Source organism: Ovis aries, chromosome 1, assembly GCF_016772045.2.
Source record: "Ovis aries strain OAR_USU_Benz2616 breed Rambouillet chromosome 1, ARS-UI_Ramb_v3.0, whole genome shotgun sequence".
NCBI classification, from domain to species: domain Eukaryota; kingdom Metazoa; phylum Chordata; class Mammalia; order Artiodactyla; family Bovidae; genus Ovis; species Ovis aries.
In genome coordinates, this window is record NC_056054.1 from 136,284,011 (window position 1) to 136,298,553 (window position 14,543).

Consider the following 14,543-nt stretch of genomic DNA (forward strand, 5'->3'; position numbering starts at 1 on the left):
AAGGTCAGTGTGATGCAGTCACAAAAGGACATTACATACATGATTGATGTGAACTGCACAAAAGAACACGTGTATTCTTTTGTGTCCAGTATTTACATCTTTACGAGACCTGGACTAATAAGTGTAGATAAAGAAATAAACATTCTAGTTTGAATGTAGATCATGATGGACTTGATGATTCAAACTTTGTTAACTGGACCCACTCGTACCCAAAGAATCCTTCCTTTAAAATAAATGCCATCACATTAAAACTATTACAGATAATTTAATGTGGAAATAGAACATTCGTAAATGTATTAAAAGAAATTACAACAGCAGAATAGACAATAAAAGCTTAATATGCTACATCTTCCAGATGACATTTCCTTTTGATTGTAAGTCTCAAAATAGTGTTTTAATATAAAAATATATGCATATTACATATGTGCACAGTTTCTCAGACATGTCCAACTCTTAGCAGCCCCATGGACTGTATGTAGCCTGCCAGGCTTCTCTGTCCATGGGATTTTCCAGGCAAGAATACTGATGTGGATTTCCATTTCCTACTCTAGAAATTTACATAAACATACATATATAACATGGGCTTCCCAGGTGGCTTATTGGTTAAAAAAAAAAAAAAAAAAAACACCTGCCAACACAGAAGCTGCAGGAGATGTAGGTTCAGTCCTTGGGTCTGGAAGATCCCCTGGAAGAGGAAAGGGCAACCCAACTCCAGTATTTTTGCTGGGATAACTCCATGGACATAGGAGTCAGGTGGGCTATAGTCCGTGGTGTCATAAAGAGTCAGACACAACTAAGTCTCAGCATATACACACAAATATATAACATACAATCATAGTACATATTTATATAGTGTTTCCTATAAACTTAGTCCTTTAAAAAATTTACATGTCTTAATGTTATAACCCCCATTTTCATAAGAATATACTGAGCACAAGGTCTTGCCCATGACAAAAAACACAAAATTTCCTACCTTAAATTCTTTCAGAAACAAAGCACAGTAGACAGTTAAGTCAACTAATTAAGAAACTAAATAGCCACTTAAGTTACCTTTGCTGATTGCATATAATAAAGAGAGAAAGGTATTAGAAATGCTCATAAATAAAAATATGAAAATATAGATATATATTAATATAGAGAGATACAAACATAGTACACATCTACATATTTAAACATATTCTTCATCTTCACTAAAATCTTCCTCAAAACCTCCACTGACTATAGTAGTCACAATAAATAATAGATTTTGCACATTAAAAAAAAGGCTCTGAATATCTTCTCTTGAAAGGCCTGGCACTTTGGCCTCATCCTAGAGCATGTGCAGTTTCTACCTACTTCCCTAGTTTCTGCTTGGTCTGTTCCATTATTTTATCCATGAAATTGAAAGTGAAAATGCCAGTCACTCAGTTGTGTTTGACTCTTTGTGACTGCATGGACTGAAGCCTGCCAGGCCCCTCTGTTCATGGAATTCTCCAGGCAAGAATACTGGAGTGGGTAGCCATTCCCTTCTCCAGGAGATCTTTCCAACCCAGGAAGGGAATCTAGGTCTCCTAAATATCAATTAATTACAGACTTACAGAAGAAGAGAAAAAATCAGTGATTTAATATTCTTTTTATCTTTCAGCATGAAATCTGTGGTTAAACTACTTTCACTCCAGGAAAGGAAAAACCAAATAACTCTTTTTGATCTACTCCTGGTGTTGTTTCCAAATCTCTTAAAAAAAAAAAAAAAAAGTGGAGAGATAGCTCATGGTGGAAGGGGCATAGGATAAGGAAGAAGACATTGATTAATTTTTCAGTCTCTCAGTTTTGTCCATTCCAAAAGGAATAAGTTACATTTTGGTTATAGATTATGTGATTATGGTTGTTTCTAACTCAGTTTAAAAGACCTGAATTTGTTCAGAACAAATCAAAGTACATTTGTGTAGTGTTACTAATAGAATTTCCATTTAGCTAAAGCACAGGTTACCCAGACTGAATGATTAGGGAAGGTAGTTGATGATCAGCTTCCTATAGGAAGCATAGACACAGCTTCCTATACCATAAAGAATGTTTCTGATTTTGTCTTGAAAGTAAAGGGAAATACTGATAATAAATATTTGAAGGTTGGTAAGATAGAAAAGTTGAAATTGTAAGATTAAGAACAGAGAAAACAAATAGCGGTCACTCAAGAAAAATTAAAAAAAATAATTGGAAAGGGCAGCACTCTTATGGAAAGCATGATAGGAAAAGTAGTGTATATTTTATAGATGTTAAAGAAATACAGTGTGTACCTTGGTGACCCATTAGAATCTCAAAGTGGAGATAATTAGGATAACATTAACATATTACTGGCCTCACAGAATAGTATGTTAATGCAAGCAGGCCGTGTAGTAAAAAGAAGCCAAATTTGGAGGAAGAGATGTCATCTTGATGTCAAAAATTTAGTTATTAATGTCCATTAAGATCCCAAAGGGTAACAATGCATTTACTTATACATTAGGGAAAACCTGTAAATACTGTCAATTGGATTAGTTTAAGCATGTAACCCCTGTAATTTAGAATCAAAATCTAGTATCACACTTTACTATATTTCATTTGACATTCTTTCAACAACTTTAAAACCAGCAAAAGGCAACTACTCCCTTATAGACTCTTTGTAAAAGAGGATAACAATATTAAGTAAGTCACAGATCTTGCCCTTAAGGGGCTTTCCAAGTGACACTAGTGGTAAAGAACCTGCCTGCCAGTGAAGGAGACATAAGAGACGAGAGTTCAATCCCTAGGTTGGGAAGATCCCTTAGAGGAAGGCATGCCAACCCACAATCTATTCCAGTATTCTTGTCTAGAGAATCTCTTGTCTAGAGAATCTCATGGTTAGAGATGACTGGAGGGCTACAGTCCATAGGGTTGCAAACAGTCAGGCACAACTGAAGTGACTTAGCATGCATGCTTGCCCTTGAGGCTATAGTGCAGCAACAGATGCTATATTATAGGTGATGCAACTTCCTCCAGGGATAGCAGAGGTTTATCAGTCTTAAGTGCTGTGTTGCTCTTTTAATAAACACATTGCTAAATGCAACAATAAAATACATACAAATTATTCTCTGCTTACCATTAACAATAACAATGATATCACGGAAGTCAATTTCTCCCCTAGCCTCCACTCTTCCTTCACACCTGTATATACCTTCATCACTTTTATTGATGTTGAGAATCTGCAGATTATTGTTGGCTAACATAGCGAACCGATCTGGAAAGAAAGCAAAGAGGAGGAAACGATATCAGTAAAAGTCCAGCATGCTCTAAATTGTTAAGTATTAAAATATGGCACTTGTCTGACACTATCCAACTTTTCATCAACAAACAAATTTCAATTTGAAAGTAAAATGTAATTTCATGACTTCGATTTTTCCACTCTACAACTGCCTTGTTACACCTTTTTGTGAAAATACATTCAAGAGTTTATTTCCACATAAAATGGTTAAGCTATTATTTTCCCCTTGGTACTCTGAATGCAGATAAGATACACAAAATAACAAAGCTGAGGGATTAGATATTACAGACAAGAAGATATTCTGACTGCAAATATATATCAACTTGGGGATGGAAATGGGTTAGAGAATTGATTGAATATCCTTCCTCACACAATAATTAAACCAATAATTGCACATACCCTGAGAGGAAGCTAAATATGTAATAATATTCAAGTCAGGTAGAGGACATATAAAATGATCATATCTCAGATTTATTTGAAAGATTTTTTTCTAAATACAAGATAATCCATTTTAGGAAGGAATAGATTAGACTTCATTACTTTTATCTTAAGATTCCATTTTATGAGTGAGGGTATGCACATGCATATGTACAAAAATAGCTGTTACGGGGCATGCATTAGGTGATTGCTTGAAGTATTCTGGCTAGCCTAAGCAGCATCTCAGCCTGACCATATTTTCCATAATGCCTAGTCTTAAGTTTTTACTCATCATAATTTTGCTGCAGTCTTAAGAACTTTTCCCTTGTTATCAAGTAGAGAACATTATTCTATTCTATTCTATTTTGAAACATGTTATAAAGGCAATATCTTAAATTTCAGTAATTAATTCATCCATAGATAACATCAGACATGATGTTTGCTAAGTACTGTATTTGAGCACATTGGTGGATAAGAGAAACACATCCTTGACCCTCTTGGACCTTTTGGTAAAGCAGAAATACCTTTAAGATACCAACCTATGGATATCTACTGTTAAAGAGTACTTCTGGGGGGCTCTTCCAGTATTTATTACTCTTCCCCTATTTTCTGGGTTAATAGAAATGTTAGGACAAACAAAGAAGTCACATGAGAATGCAGTTTCCCAGCCTCCCTCAACCTGGATCACTGAATGAATGCAATGGGTACAATGCTTGTCTCTCATCCTACAACCCATTGGATTTCACATGAGTAAGAACTGCTGTGATACGAAACAATTCATATTTGGGGTTCATTTTTCATAGCAATTCCTTAAGTCATAGTAGAAGTTTGGGATTTAAATACAAATAAGGAAATTATTAGACTATATTAAAACAGGTAAGAATGTGGTAATTGATTGTCTAAAAGACAGGTAATAAGGAATGAAAATTTGGAGATTCTGAAGCTGCCTCAGAGACAAAATACCAATTATTAAGCTACATATACATAATTTTCAGCTCAGAAGGTATAAACTTTCCCAAAATATCTATTTCATCTTTTGTTTGACCTTGAAATGACATACAAAAACGTTTATACTGATGCTTTTTCCTGGGAAATTTTCTCACCAAAGAAGAGACTGGAGAGAAAGGCAATCAGCAGGAAATACGACTTATAGTAAGGACTTGAGGAACTCAGAACTCCTAAAACTTCATGACATTCCAAAGAAAATTAAAAAAAAAAATATTATATTCAAGTGTGTTGCTGGAAATTAGAATGAGACCTATACAAAGTAGATGTTAATGACCCAGACAACCACAATGGTGTGATCACTCACCTTGAGCCAGACATCCTGGAATGTGAAGTCAAGCGGGCCTTAGGAAGTATCACTATGAACAAAGCTAGTGGAGATGATGGAATTCCAGTTGAGCTATTTCATATCCTAAAAGATGATGTTGTGAAACTGCTGCACTCAACATGTCAGCAAATTTGGAAAAGTCAGCAGTGGCCACAGGAATGGAAAAGGTCAGTTTTCATTTCAATCCCAAAGAAAGGCAATGACAAAGAATGCTCAAACTACCACACAACTGCACTCATCTCACACGCTAGCAAAGTAAAGCTCAAAATTCTCAAACAGAGGCTTCAACAGTATGTGAACTGTGAACTCCCAGATGTTCAAGCTGGATTTAGAAAAGGGAGAGGGACAAGAGATCAAATTGCCATCATCTGCTGGATCATAGGAAAAGGAAGAGAATTTCAGAAAAACATCTACTTCTGCTTCACTGACTAGGCTAAAGGCTTTGACTGTGTGGATCACAATAAACTATGGAAAATTCTTAAAGAGATGGGAATACCAGACCACCTTACCTGGCTCCATAAAATCTGTATGCCAGTTAAGCAACAGTTAGAACCAGGCATGGAACGATGGACTGGTTCCAAATAGGGAAAGGAGTATGTCAAGGCTGTATACTGTCACCCTGCTTATTTAACTTACATGAGAGTATATCAAGCAAAATGCTGAGCTGGATGAAGCACAAGCTAGAATTAAGATTGTGGGAGAAATATTAATAACCTCAGATACGCAGAATGACACCACCCTTATGGCAGAAAGCAACAAGGAACTAAAGAACCTCTTAACTAAAGTGAAAGAGGAGAGTGCAAAAGCTGGTCTACAACTCAACATTCAAAAAACTAAGATCATGGCATCTGGTCCCATCACTTCACGCCACATAGTTGGGGAAACAATGGAAACAGTGTCACACTTTATTTTCTTGGGCTCCAAAATCACTGCAGATGGTGACTGCAGCCATAAAATTAAAAGACATTTGCTCCTTGGAAGAAAAGCTATGACCAACCTAGACAGCATAGTAAAAGGCAGAGCCATTACTTTGCCAAGAAAGGTCCATCTAGTCAAAGCTATGGTTTCTCCAGTAGTTATGTATGGATGTAAGAGTTGGACCATAAAGAAAGCTGAGTGCCACAGAATTGATGCTTTTGAACTGTAGAGTTGGAGAAGACTCTTTGAGAGTCCCTTGGACTGCAAGGAGATCAGACCATTCAATCCTAAAGGAAATCAGTCCTGACTATTCATTGGAAGGACTGATGATGAAGCTAAAGCTCCAATACTATGATCATCTGATGTAAAGAGCCTACTCATTAGAAAAGAGCCTGATGCTGGGAAAGATTGATGGCAGGAGGAGGAAGGGATGGCAGAGGATGAGATGGTTGGATGACATTATCTACTAGATGGACGTGAGTCTGAGAAAGCTCCATTTAGTGATGGAATGGGAAGCCTGGCATGCTGCAGTCCATGTGGTCATAAAGAGTCAGACACGACTGAGTGACTGAACTGAACTGAACAAAAGATGTTTGAAGAAAGCACTACTTGAGTCATTCATGTGTAACTGGATATCAGGAGTATTTAACTATTAAAGACGATCTATTTGTTTCATTTACAGACTTCCAAACATTCATTAATGCAGAAAGGAAATAAAGGAAATCATAATATTCAATAAGGTCTCTGCTTGATGTTTCTTTAAGCAGGTTATTTTATAAGTCCCCTTTTCTTCTCATTCTACAGCAACTGAATGGTTTGCCACATCTACATTTATGCCTTCAATCAATATTTTGATGATTCACAGTTTTTCTTCAGACCAGATGATTCCTATGATTCCAGAATTGTTTGAGTCATCTAGATATATACACTTAGAAGAAATGTAAATAATTCAGTTTCAGTATGTGAAAAATTTGGGTATCTCCACCTAAAATTACTCCCCATCTCTGTCTTTAGAGATTTTTACATTGAGCTAGATGCCCAAGGCAAATTCTTTGAATCATCTTTGATTTCCCCAGTACCCTCAATCTGCATACCCAATTAAATCCATATCCTATCACTTCTCCCTTTACCACTCCTTAGTCTAAAATTTCCTTTTCCCTCAGCAATTATTTCATTCAGATTTGAACAACTCTCATTGCTTGAAGCTTTGCCTTGATTCTCATCCATTTTCCTCACTGAAGCACTAAATGTCCTTCTCAATACATATTAGCTCATGTCACTGTCTTAATTAAAACCCTCTAGTGATGTCACCTTTTTATAAATTCTAAAAGCCTCAATAGAGATGTCAAGGCCATGTTGAAATGGCTCAAACTTCTCTTCCAGATTTCTTTCCTATTAGTCTTTACTTACAAATCCTAGTTGTATTTATCTATTATAAGTATTCTCGTTGCACTTATTTGTAGTTTAGTTATAATGAACTTAATTCAGTTCTGGAACATGCCACTCATGCTTTCACCTCTGAGCTACTGCATATGTGTTCTCTCCATTTGAAAAGTCCCCACCAGTCTTTAGTTGTTTAATACCTTTTCATCTTTAAAGGTTGCTTTTTACTGTCAGCAGGCATTTTGAATACTTCCCTCTGCCCTAACTGATTCAAGTGCTCTTTCCTTATCCTCTATCACCATACTTTCCTTATCATATACTTCAACAATCTTGTTTTCACAATTTATCCACTGATACTTTTATAAGAGCACTAAAATATTAAGGGCACTAGACTAGTTCATCTTTTTAACTATGAATCACCATCACTTAGGACAATAGATGAAACATAATAGGTGGAAAATTACTGTTGGATGACTTTTTATTAATATACTGGGAGTAGATTTCATATTTTTTTTCTGAGCAAGGTGATTTTATCCATGGCTTTTGATGCAAAAATGGTATTTTATTAGAGAATGTTCAAAGCATATAGGAAGTTTCAGAGATAGCTTTTGGAATGGCTAAGATTGAATGGGCAACTCTGACAGCATACTTTTCCATCAGGATTGACACTAAAAGTCAAGATATTCAACTTTCTAAAAAATGTGACACTATCACTTTAAAACCTAAATGCTTGGATTTTCTAGCATATGGATTTCTTTCAACAAACAACATGGAACACCTTCACTTCAAGTAGTCTGTGGGAGTATTACTTCTGCATATTTGTCAAAAGGCTGCTATCAAAAGCATGGTTAATAAATCAACATTTCCAAACCTTCATTGTTTCATATGGAGCATTTACACTTTACTCCTGTGGCATGTTAAGGCTTCAGAAAGTTATCTGGACATATTGCATTATTCTAAATCCTCATATATGTTCCATACATGATTATAAACCTAAATTTATTTCATTGGTTTTGTTAAAAGAATCACACATATATAAAAATCTGAAGAATATTACTTCTTATAAATTCACTATAAATGTAAAAATTGTTCAATAATGAAATATGTGGCAAGTTTCTTAAATATTAAAAGATTAGAAAAGTGTGTCCATCTTCACCATTCCCCTACATCCTTTCATCCCAAAGTAATACCAAATTTTATAACTCTAAAAAAAAATTCTACATTACTTTCCATGAAACTCAGTGTTAAGTTTCTATGTTTAACTCATTCCCAAGATATAGCAAATCAATGAGAAGGAACAAGAAAAATATACATCATTTACTGAGTTAAATAATATTACTGAGTTAAATATATTTACTGATATAAAGTTAAATTTCTTCATTCACTTAACAAATATTTACATGTCTGTTTTATTTAAAATTGTAAACATTGTTCAAAATGCATTTAATAGGGGAGATATATATGTGTGTGTATACATATATATATATATATATATACTTATGGACCATAGAGAAGGTTGGGCACCAACGAATTGATGCTTTCTAAGTGCGATGCTGGACAAGACTCTTGAGAGTCCCTTGGACAGCAAGGAGATCCAACGAGTCAATCCTACAGGAAATCAACCCTGAGTATTTATTAGAAGGACTGACGCTAAAGCTGAAGCTCCAATACTTTGGCCACCTGATGCAAAAAGCCAACTCACTGGAAAAGACCCTGATGTTGGGAAAGACTGAAGGCACGAGAAGGGGACAATAGAGGATGAGATGGTTGCATGGCATTACCAACGCAATGGACATGAGATTTAGCAAACTCTGGGAGAGAGTGAAGGACGGGAAAGTCTGTCATGCTGCAATCCATGGGGTACAAAGAATCAGACATGACTTAATGACTGAATAACAATGGTGGCTGATTCACATTGTGTGTAAGGCAGAAACCAACATAACAGCGTAAAGCAATTACCCTCCAATTAAAAAATATTTCAAAAATGTTTTAATTTAAATTTATTTAAATTAAAAAAGGATATAATAATTTATTAAGAATATGAATTATGTAGAGAGCAGTTAGAAAAGCTGTTCAAAGCTTTCAGTTCAGTCAGTTCAGTCACTCAATCCTGTCTGGCTCTTTGCGACCCCAGGGACTGTAGCACACCAGGCCTCCCTGTCCATCACCAACTCCCAGAACCTATTTAAGCTTATGTCCATCATGTCAGTGATGCCATCCAACCATCTCATCCTCTGTCATCCCTTTTTCCTACTACCTTCAATCTTTCCAAGCATCAGGGTCTTTTCTACTGAGTCAGTTCTTTGCATCAGGTTGGCAATGTATTGGGATTTCAGCTTCAGCATCAGTCCTTCCAATGAACAGTCAGGAGTGATCTCCTTTAGGATTGACTGGCTGTATCTCCTTGCAGTCCAAGGGACTCTCAAGAGTCTTCTCCAACACCACAGTTCAAAAGCCAAGGAAAGTGTGGAGCCATGATGGAATTCCAGCCTCACATCATTTCACCATGGGGTACTGGGAAAATGTATAAGCATAGCATAGAGGCATCAGCCCTCCATCCGTAGTATACTTGACCATCAATCTTTGCTTTGAGGCTTTCCCCTTATGTGTATTAAAAAAAAAACAAAACTCATTTTCAAAACCTTTTATAATTAAAATGTACCATATAAATATGTATACTTGAAGCCTAAGGTTAACTAATCTGAAAATGTTTAGACAATGTCATTTAACTGCTATAAAAGTATTACTTTCTTTATTATTGAGGGGGAAAAAAAGCAGAAAATATAGAGTTTACTCATGCAATTTCATTAGTAAAATCTAAAGCAGTCTGAGGTCAGAGGTGATGGCCGGGGGGAGATACCTCACGCCCTAGGCCAGGGAGAGCGGCCAGGAGGAGCCACCCTTAGTCCGAGGCTGGGGGCAGTGCCCAAGGTCAGGGAGGCGACCGGGAGGAGCAACCCCATGCCCAAGGAGTGGTGACTGCAGGGCGTGGGAGGGCCTAGAGGAGCCATCCCATGCTGAAGGTCAGGAAGGGCGGCGGGAGGAGGTGCCCTTCATCCAAGGTAAGGAGCGGTGGCTGTGCTTTGCTGGAGCAGCTGTGAAGAGATACCCCATGGCCAAAAAAGAGAAACCCAAGTAAAATGGTAGGTGTTGCAAGAGGGCATCAGAGAGCAGGCACACTGAAACCATACTCACAGAAATCTAGTCAATCTAATCACACTAGGACCACAGCCTTGTCTAACTCAATGAGACTAAGCCATGCCCGAGGGGCAACCCAAGACAGGCGGGTCATGGTGGAGAAGTCTGATAGAATGTGGTCCACTGGAGAAGGGAATGGCAAACCACTTCAGTGTTCTTGCCTTGAGAATTGCATGAACAGTATGAAAAGGCAAAATGATAGGATACTGAAAGAGATACTCCCCAGGTCAGTAGGTGCCCAGTATGCTACTGGAGGTCAGTGGAGAAATAAATCCAGAAAGAATGAAGGGATAGAGCCAAAGCAAAAACAATACCCAGCTGTGGATGTGACTGGCGATAGAAGCAAGGTCCGATACTGTAAAGAGCAATATTGCATAGGAACCTGGAAGCAAATTGGAAGTGGTCAAACAGGACATGGCAAGAGTGAACGTCGACATTCTAGGAATCACCGAACTAAAATGGACTGGAATGGGTGAATTTAACTCAGATGACCATTATATCTACTACTGCAGGCAGGAATCCCTCAGAAGAAATGGAGTAGCCATCATGGTCAACAAGAGTCCGAAATGCAGTACTTGGATGCAATCTCAAAAACGACAGAATGATCTCTGTTTGTTTCCAAGGCAAACCATTCAATATCACAGTTATCCAAGTCTATGCCCCAACCAGTAACACTGAAGAAGCTGAAGTTGAATGGTTCTATGAAGACCTACAAGACCTTGTATAACTAACACCCACAGAAGATGTCCTGTTCATTATAGGGGACAGGAATGCAAAAGTAGGAAGTCAAGAAACACCTGGAGTAACAGGCAAATTTGGTCTTGGAATGTGGAATGAAGCAGGGCAAAGACTAACAGAGTTTTGTCAAGATAATGCAGTGGTCATAGCAAACACCCTCTTCCAACAACACGAGAGAAGACTCTACACATGGACATCATCAGATGGTCAACACTGAAATCAGATTGATTATATTCTCTGCAGCCAAAGATGAAGAAGCTCTATATAGTCAACAAAAACAAGACCAGGAGCTGACTGTGGCTCAGATCATGAACTCCTTATTACCAAATTCAGACTGAAATTGAAGGAAGCAGGGAAAGCCGCTAGACCATTCAAGTATGACCTAAATCAAATCCCTTATGATTATACAGTGGAAGTGGGAAATAGATTTAAGGGAAGATCTGATAGATAGAGTGCCTGATGAACTTTGGAATGAGGTTAGTGACACTGTACAGGAGACAGGGATCAAGACCATCTCCATGGAAAAGAAAGGCAAAAAAGCAAAATGGCTGTGTGGGGAAGCCTTACAAATAGCTGTGAAAAGAAGAGAAGTGAAAAGCCAAAGAGAAAAGGAAAGATATAAACATCTGAATGCAGAGTTCCAAAGAATAACAGTAAGGGATAAGAAAGCCTTCTTCAGCAATCAATGCAAAGAAATAGAGGAAAACAACAGTATGGGAAAGACTAGAGATCTCTTCAAGAAAATTAGAGATATCAAAGGAAACATTTCATGCAAAGATGGGCTTGATAAAGGACAGAAATGGTATGGACCTAATAGAAGCAGAAGATATTAAGAAGAGACGGCAAGAATACACAGAAGAACTGTACAAAAAGGATCTTCATGACCCGAATAATCACGATGGTGTGATCACGATGGTGTCTGCTTTGCCAGACATCTTGGAATGTGAAGTCAAGTGGGCCTTAGAAAGCATCACTACGAACAAAGCTAGTGGAGGTGATGGAATTCCAGTTGAGCTGTTTCAAATCCTGAAAGATGATGCTGTGAAAGTGCTGCACTCAATATGCCAGCAAATTTGGAAAACTCAGCAGTGGCCACAGGACTGGAAAAGGTCAGTTTTCATTCCAATCCCAAAGAAAGGCAATGCCAAAGAATGCTCAAAAGAATGCACAATTGCACTCATCTCACATGCTAGTAAATTAATGCTCAAAATTCTCCAAGCTAGGATTCAGCAATATGTGAACTGTGAACTTCCTGATGTTCAAGCTGGTTTTAGAAAAGGCAGAGGAACCAGAGATCAAATTGCCAACATCCTCTGGATCATGGAAAAGGCAAGAGAGTTCCAGAAAAAACATCTATTTCTGCTTTATTGACTATGCCAAAGCCTTTGACTGTGTGGATCACAAGAAACTGTGGAAAATTCTTCAAGAGATGGGAATACCAGACCAGCTGACCTGCCTCTTGAGAAATCTGTATGCAGGTCAGGAAGCAACAGTTAGAACTGGACATGAAACAACAGACTGGTTCCAAATAGGAAAAGGAGTACGTCAAGGCTGTATATTGTCACCCTGCTTATTTAACTTATATGCAGAGTACATCATGAGAAATGCTGGACTGGGGGAATTGCAAGCTGGAATCAAGATTGCTGGGAGAAATATCAATAACCTCAGATATGCAGATGACACCACCCTAATGGCAGAAAGTGAAGAGGAACTAAAAAGCCTCTTGATGAAAGTGAAAGAGGAGAGTGAAAAAGTTGGCTTAAAGCTCAACATTCAGAAAACGAATATCATGGCATCCGGTCCCATCACTTCATGGGAAATAGATGGAGAAACAGTGGAAACAGTGTCAGATTTTATTTTGGGGGGCTCCAAAATCACTGCGGATGGTGACTGCAGCCATGAAATTAAAAGACACTTACTCCTTGGAAGAAAAGTTATGACCAACCTAGATAGCATATTCAAAAGCAGAGACATTACTTTGTCAACTAATGTCCGTCTAGTCAAGGCTATGGTTTTTCCTGTGGTCATGTATGGATGTTCAGAGTTGGACTGTGAGGAAGGCTGAGCACCAAAGAATTGATGCTTTTGAACTGTGGTTCTGGAGAAGAGTCTTGAGAGTCCCTTCGCCTGCTAGGAGATCCAACCAGTCCATTCGGAAGGAGATCAACCCTGGCATTTCTTTGGAAGGAATGATGCTAAAGCTGAAACTCCAGTACTTTGGCCACCTCATGCAAAGAGTTGACTCATTGGAAAAGATTTTGATGCTGGAAGGGATTGGGGGCAGGAGAAGAAGGGGACGACCGAGGATGAGATGGCTGGATGGCATCACTGACTGGAGGGACGCGAGTCTGTGTGACCTCTGGGAGTTGGTGGTGGACAGGGAGGCCTGGTGTGCTGCAATTCATGGGGTCGCAAAGAGTCGGACACGACTGAGCCACTGAACTGAACTGAACTAAACTGAGCTGAAAGCAGTTATCTGAAAATAAACATATGTCTAATTGACTTATGACAATAGAAAAAAGTTTTAGTCAGTAACTAACAAGCAGTGAAAATGGCACACCCATAAAAATTCTCTAAAATTAAAAAATAAATTGACAATAGTAATCATGAAATATTCTCTGTACATATTCAAAACCAGAAACTATCTACTTTCTCTCCTTTATGCTGTAGAAGTTTCATTCCTTAGAATCATAAAACAAAGACATCCAAGATAGAAAGTACTGAATATTTTAAAAGATTCAATTATTTTGTACCTCTCTGCAATGCAGGTGCAATGAAAAATATTCTAAATTGAAAATACTCCCAATTCACAATGGTAAAATAGCATAATGTAAGCAAATTATGCATTCAATTCCAGATGTCATATTATTCTGGAATTTTAGCTCAGTCTGAATCATAATCATGAAGACAATTGGAATGAATGTACTTTTCTTACAATTATCCACATGTATCTTACCATAATATTTAGAATATGTAGGTGTCTTTGAAAGAACAGTGCCAGAAAAACTAATAGGACCCATTTAGATATATTTTCAGCTTACATATAATTAGCCTGTGGGATCAAGTCTGAATTATAAAATATATAATTTTAATAGATCAGGATAGATTCCTTTATTTATTCAGTATCTTTGAACTTGGGCTTTCCTGGTGCTCAGATGGAAAGGAATCTGCCTGCAATGCAGGAGATCCCTGTTCGATTGAGGAAGATCCTCACTCAGGGAATGGCAACCCACTATCTCGTATTCTTGCCTGGAGAAATCCATGGATGGAGAAGCCTGGCAGACTAAAGTCCATGGGTCA

At 37.8% G+C, this 14,543-nt stretch overlaps 1 protein-coding gene across 2 annotated transcripts in view; it reads right to left on the bottom strand.

Annotated features, from left to right (window-relative positions):
* Window positions 1-14,543, bottom strand: part of NCAM2 (neural cell adhesion molecule 2) — a 607,059-nt gene that overhangs the window by 234,283 nt on the left and 358,233 nt on the right. For both annotated transcript variants that reach the window (XM_042230005.2, XM_042230008.2), the window contains exon 5: window positions 3,095-3,232. In XM_042230005.2, the coding sequence (XP_042085939.1) occupies window positions 3,095-3,232 (138 nt within the window). The remainder of the gene's footprint in view (window positions 1-3,094; window positions 3,233-14,543) is intronic.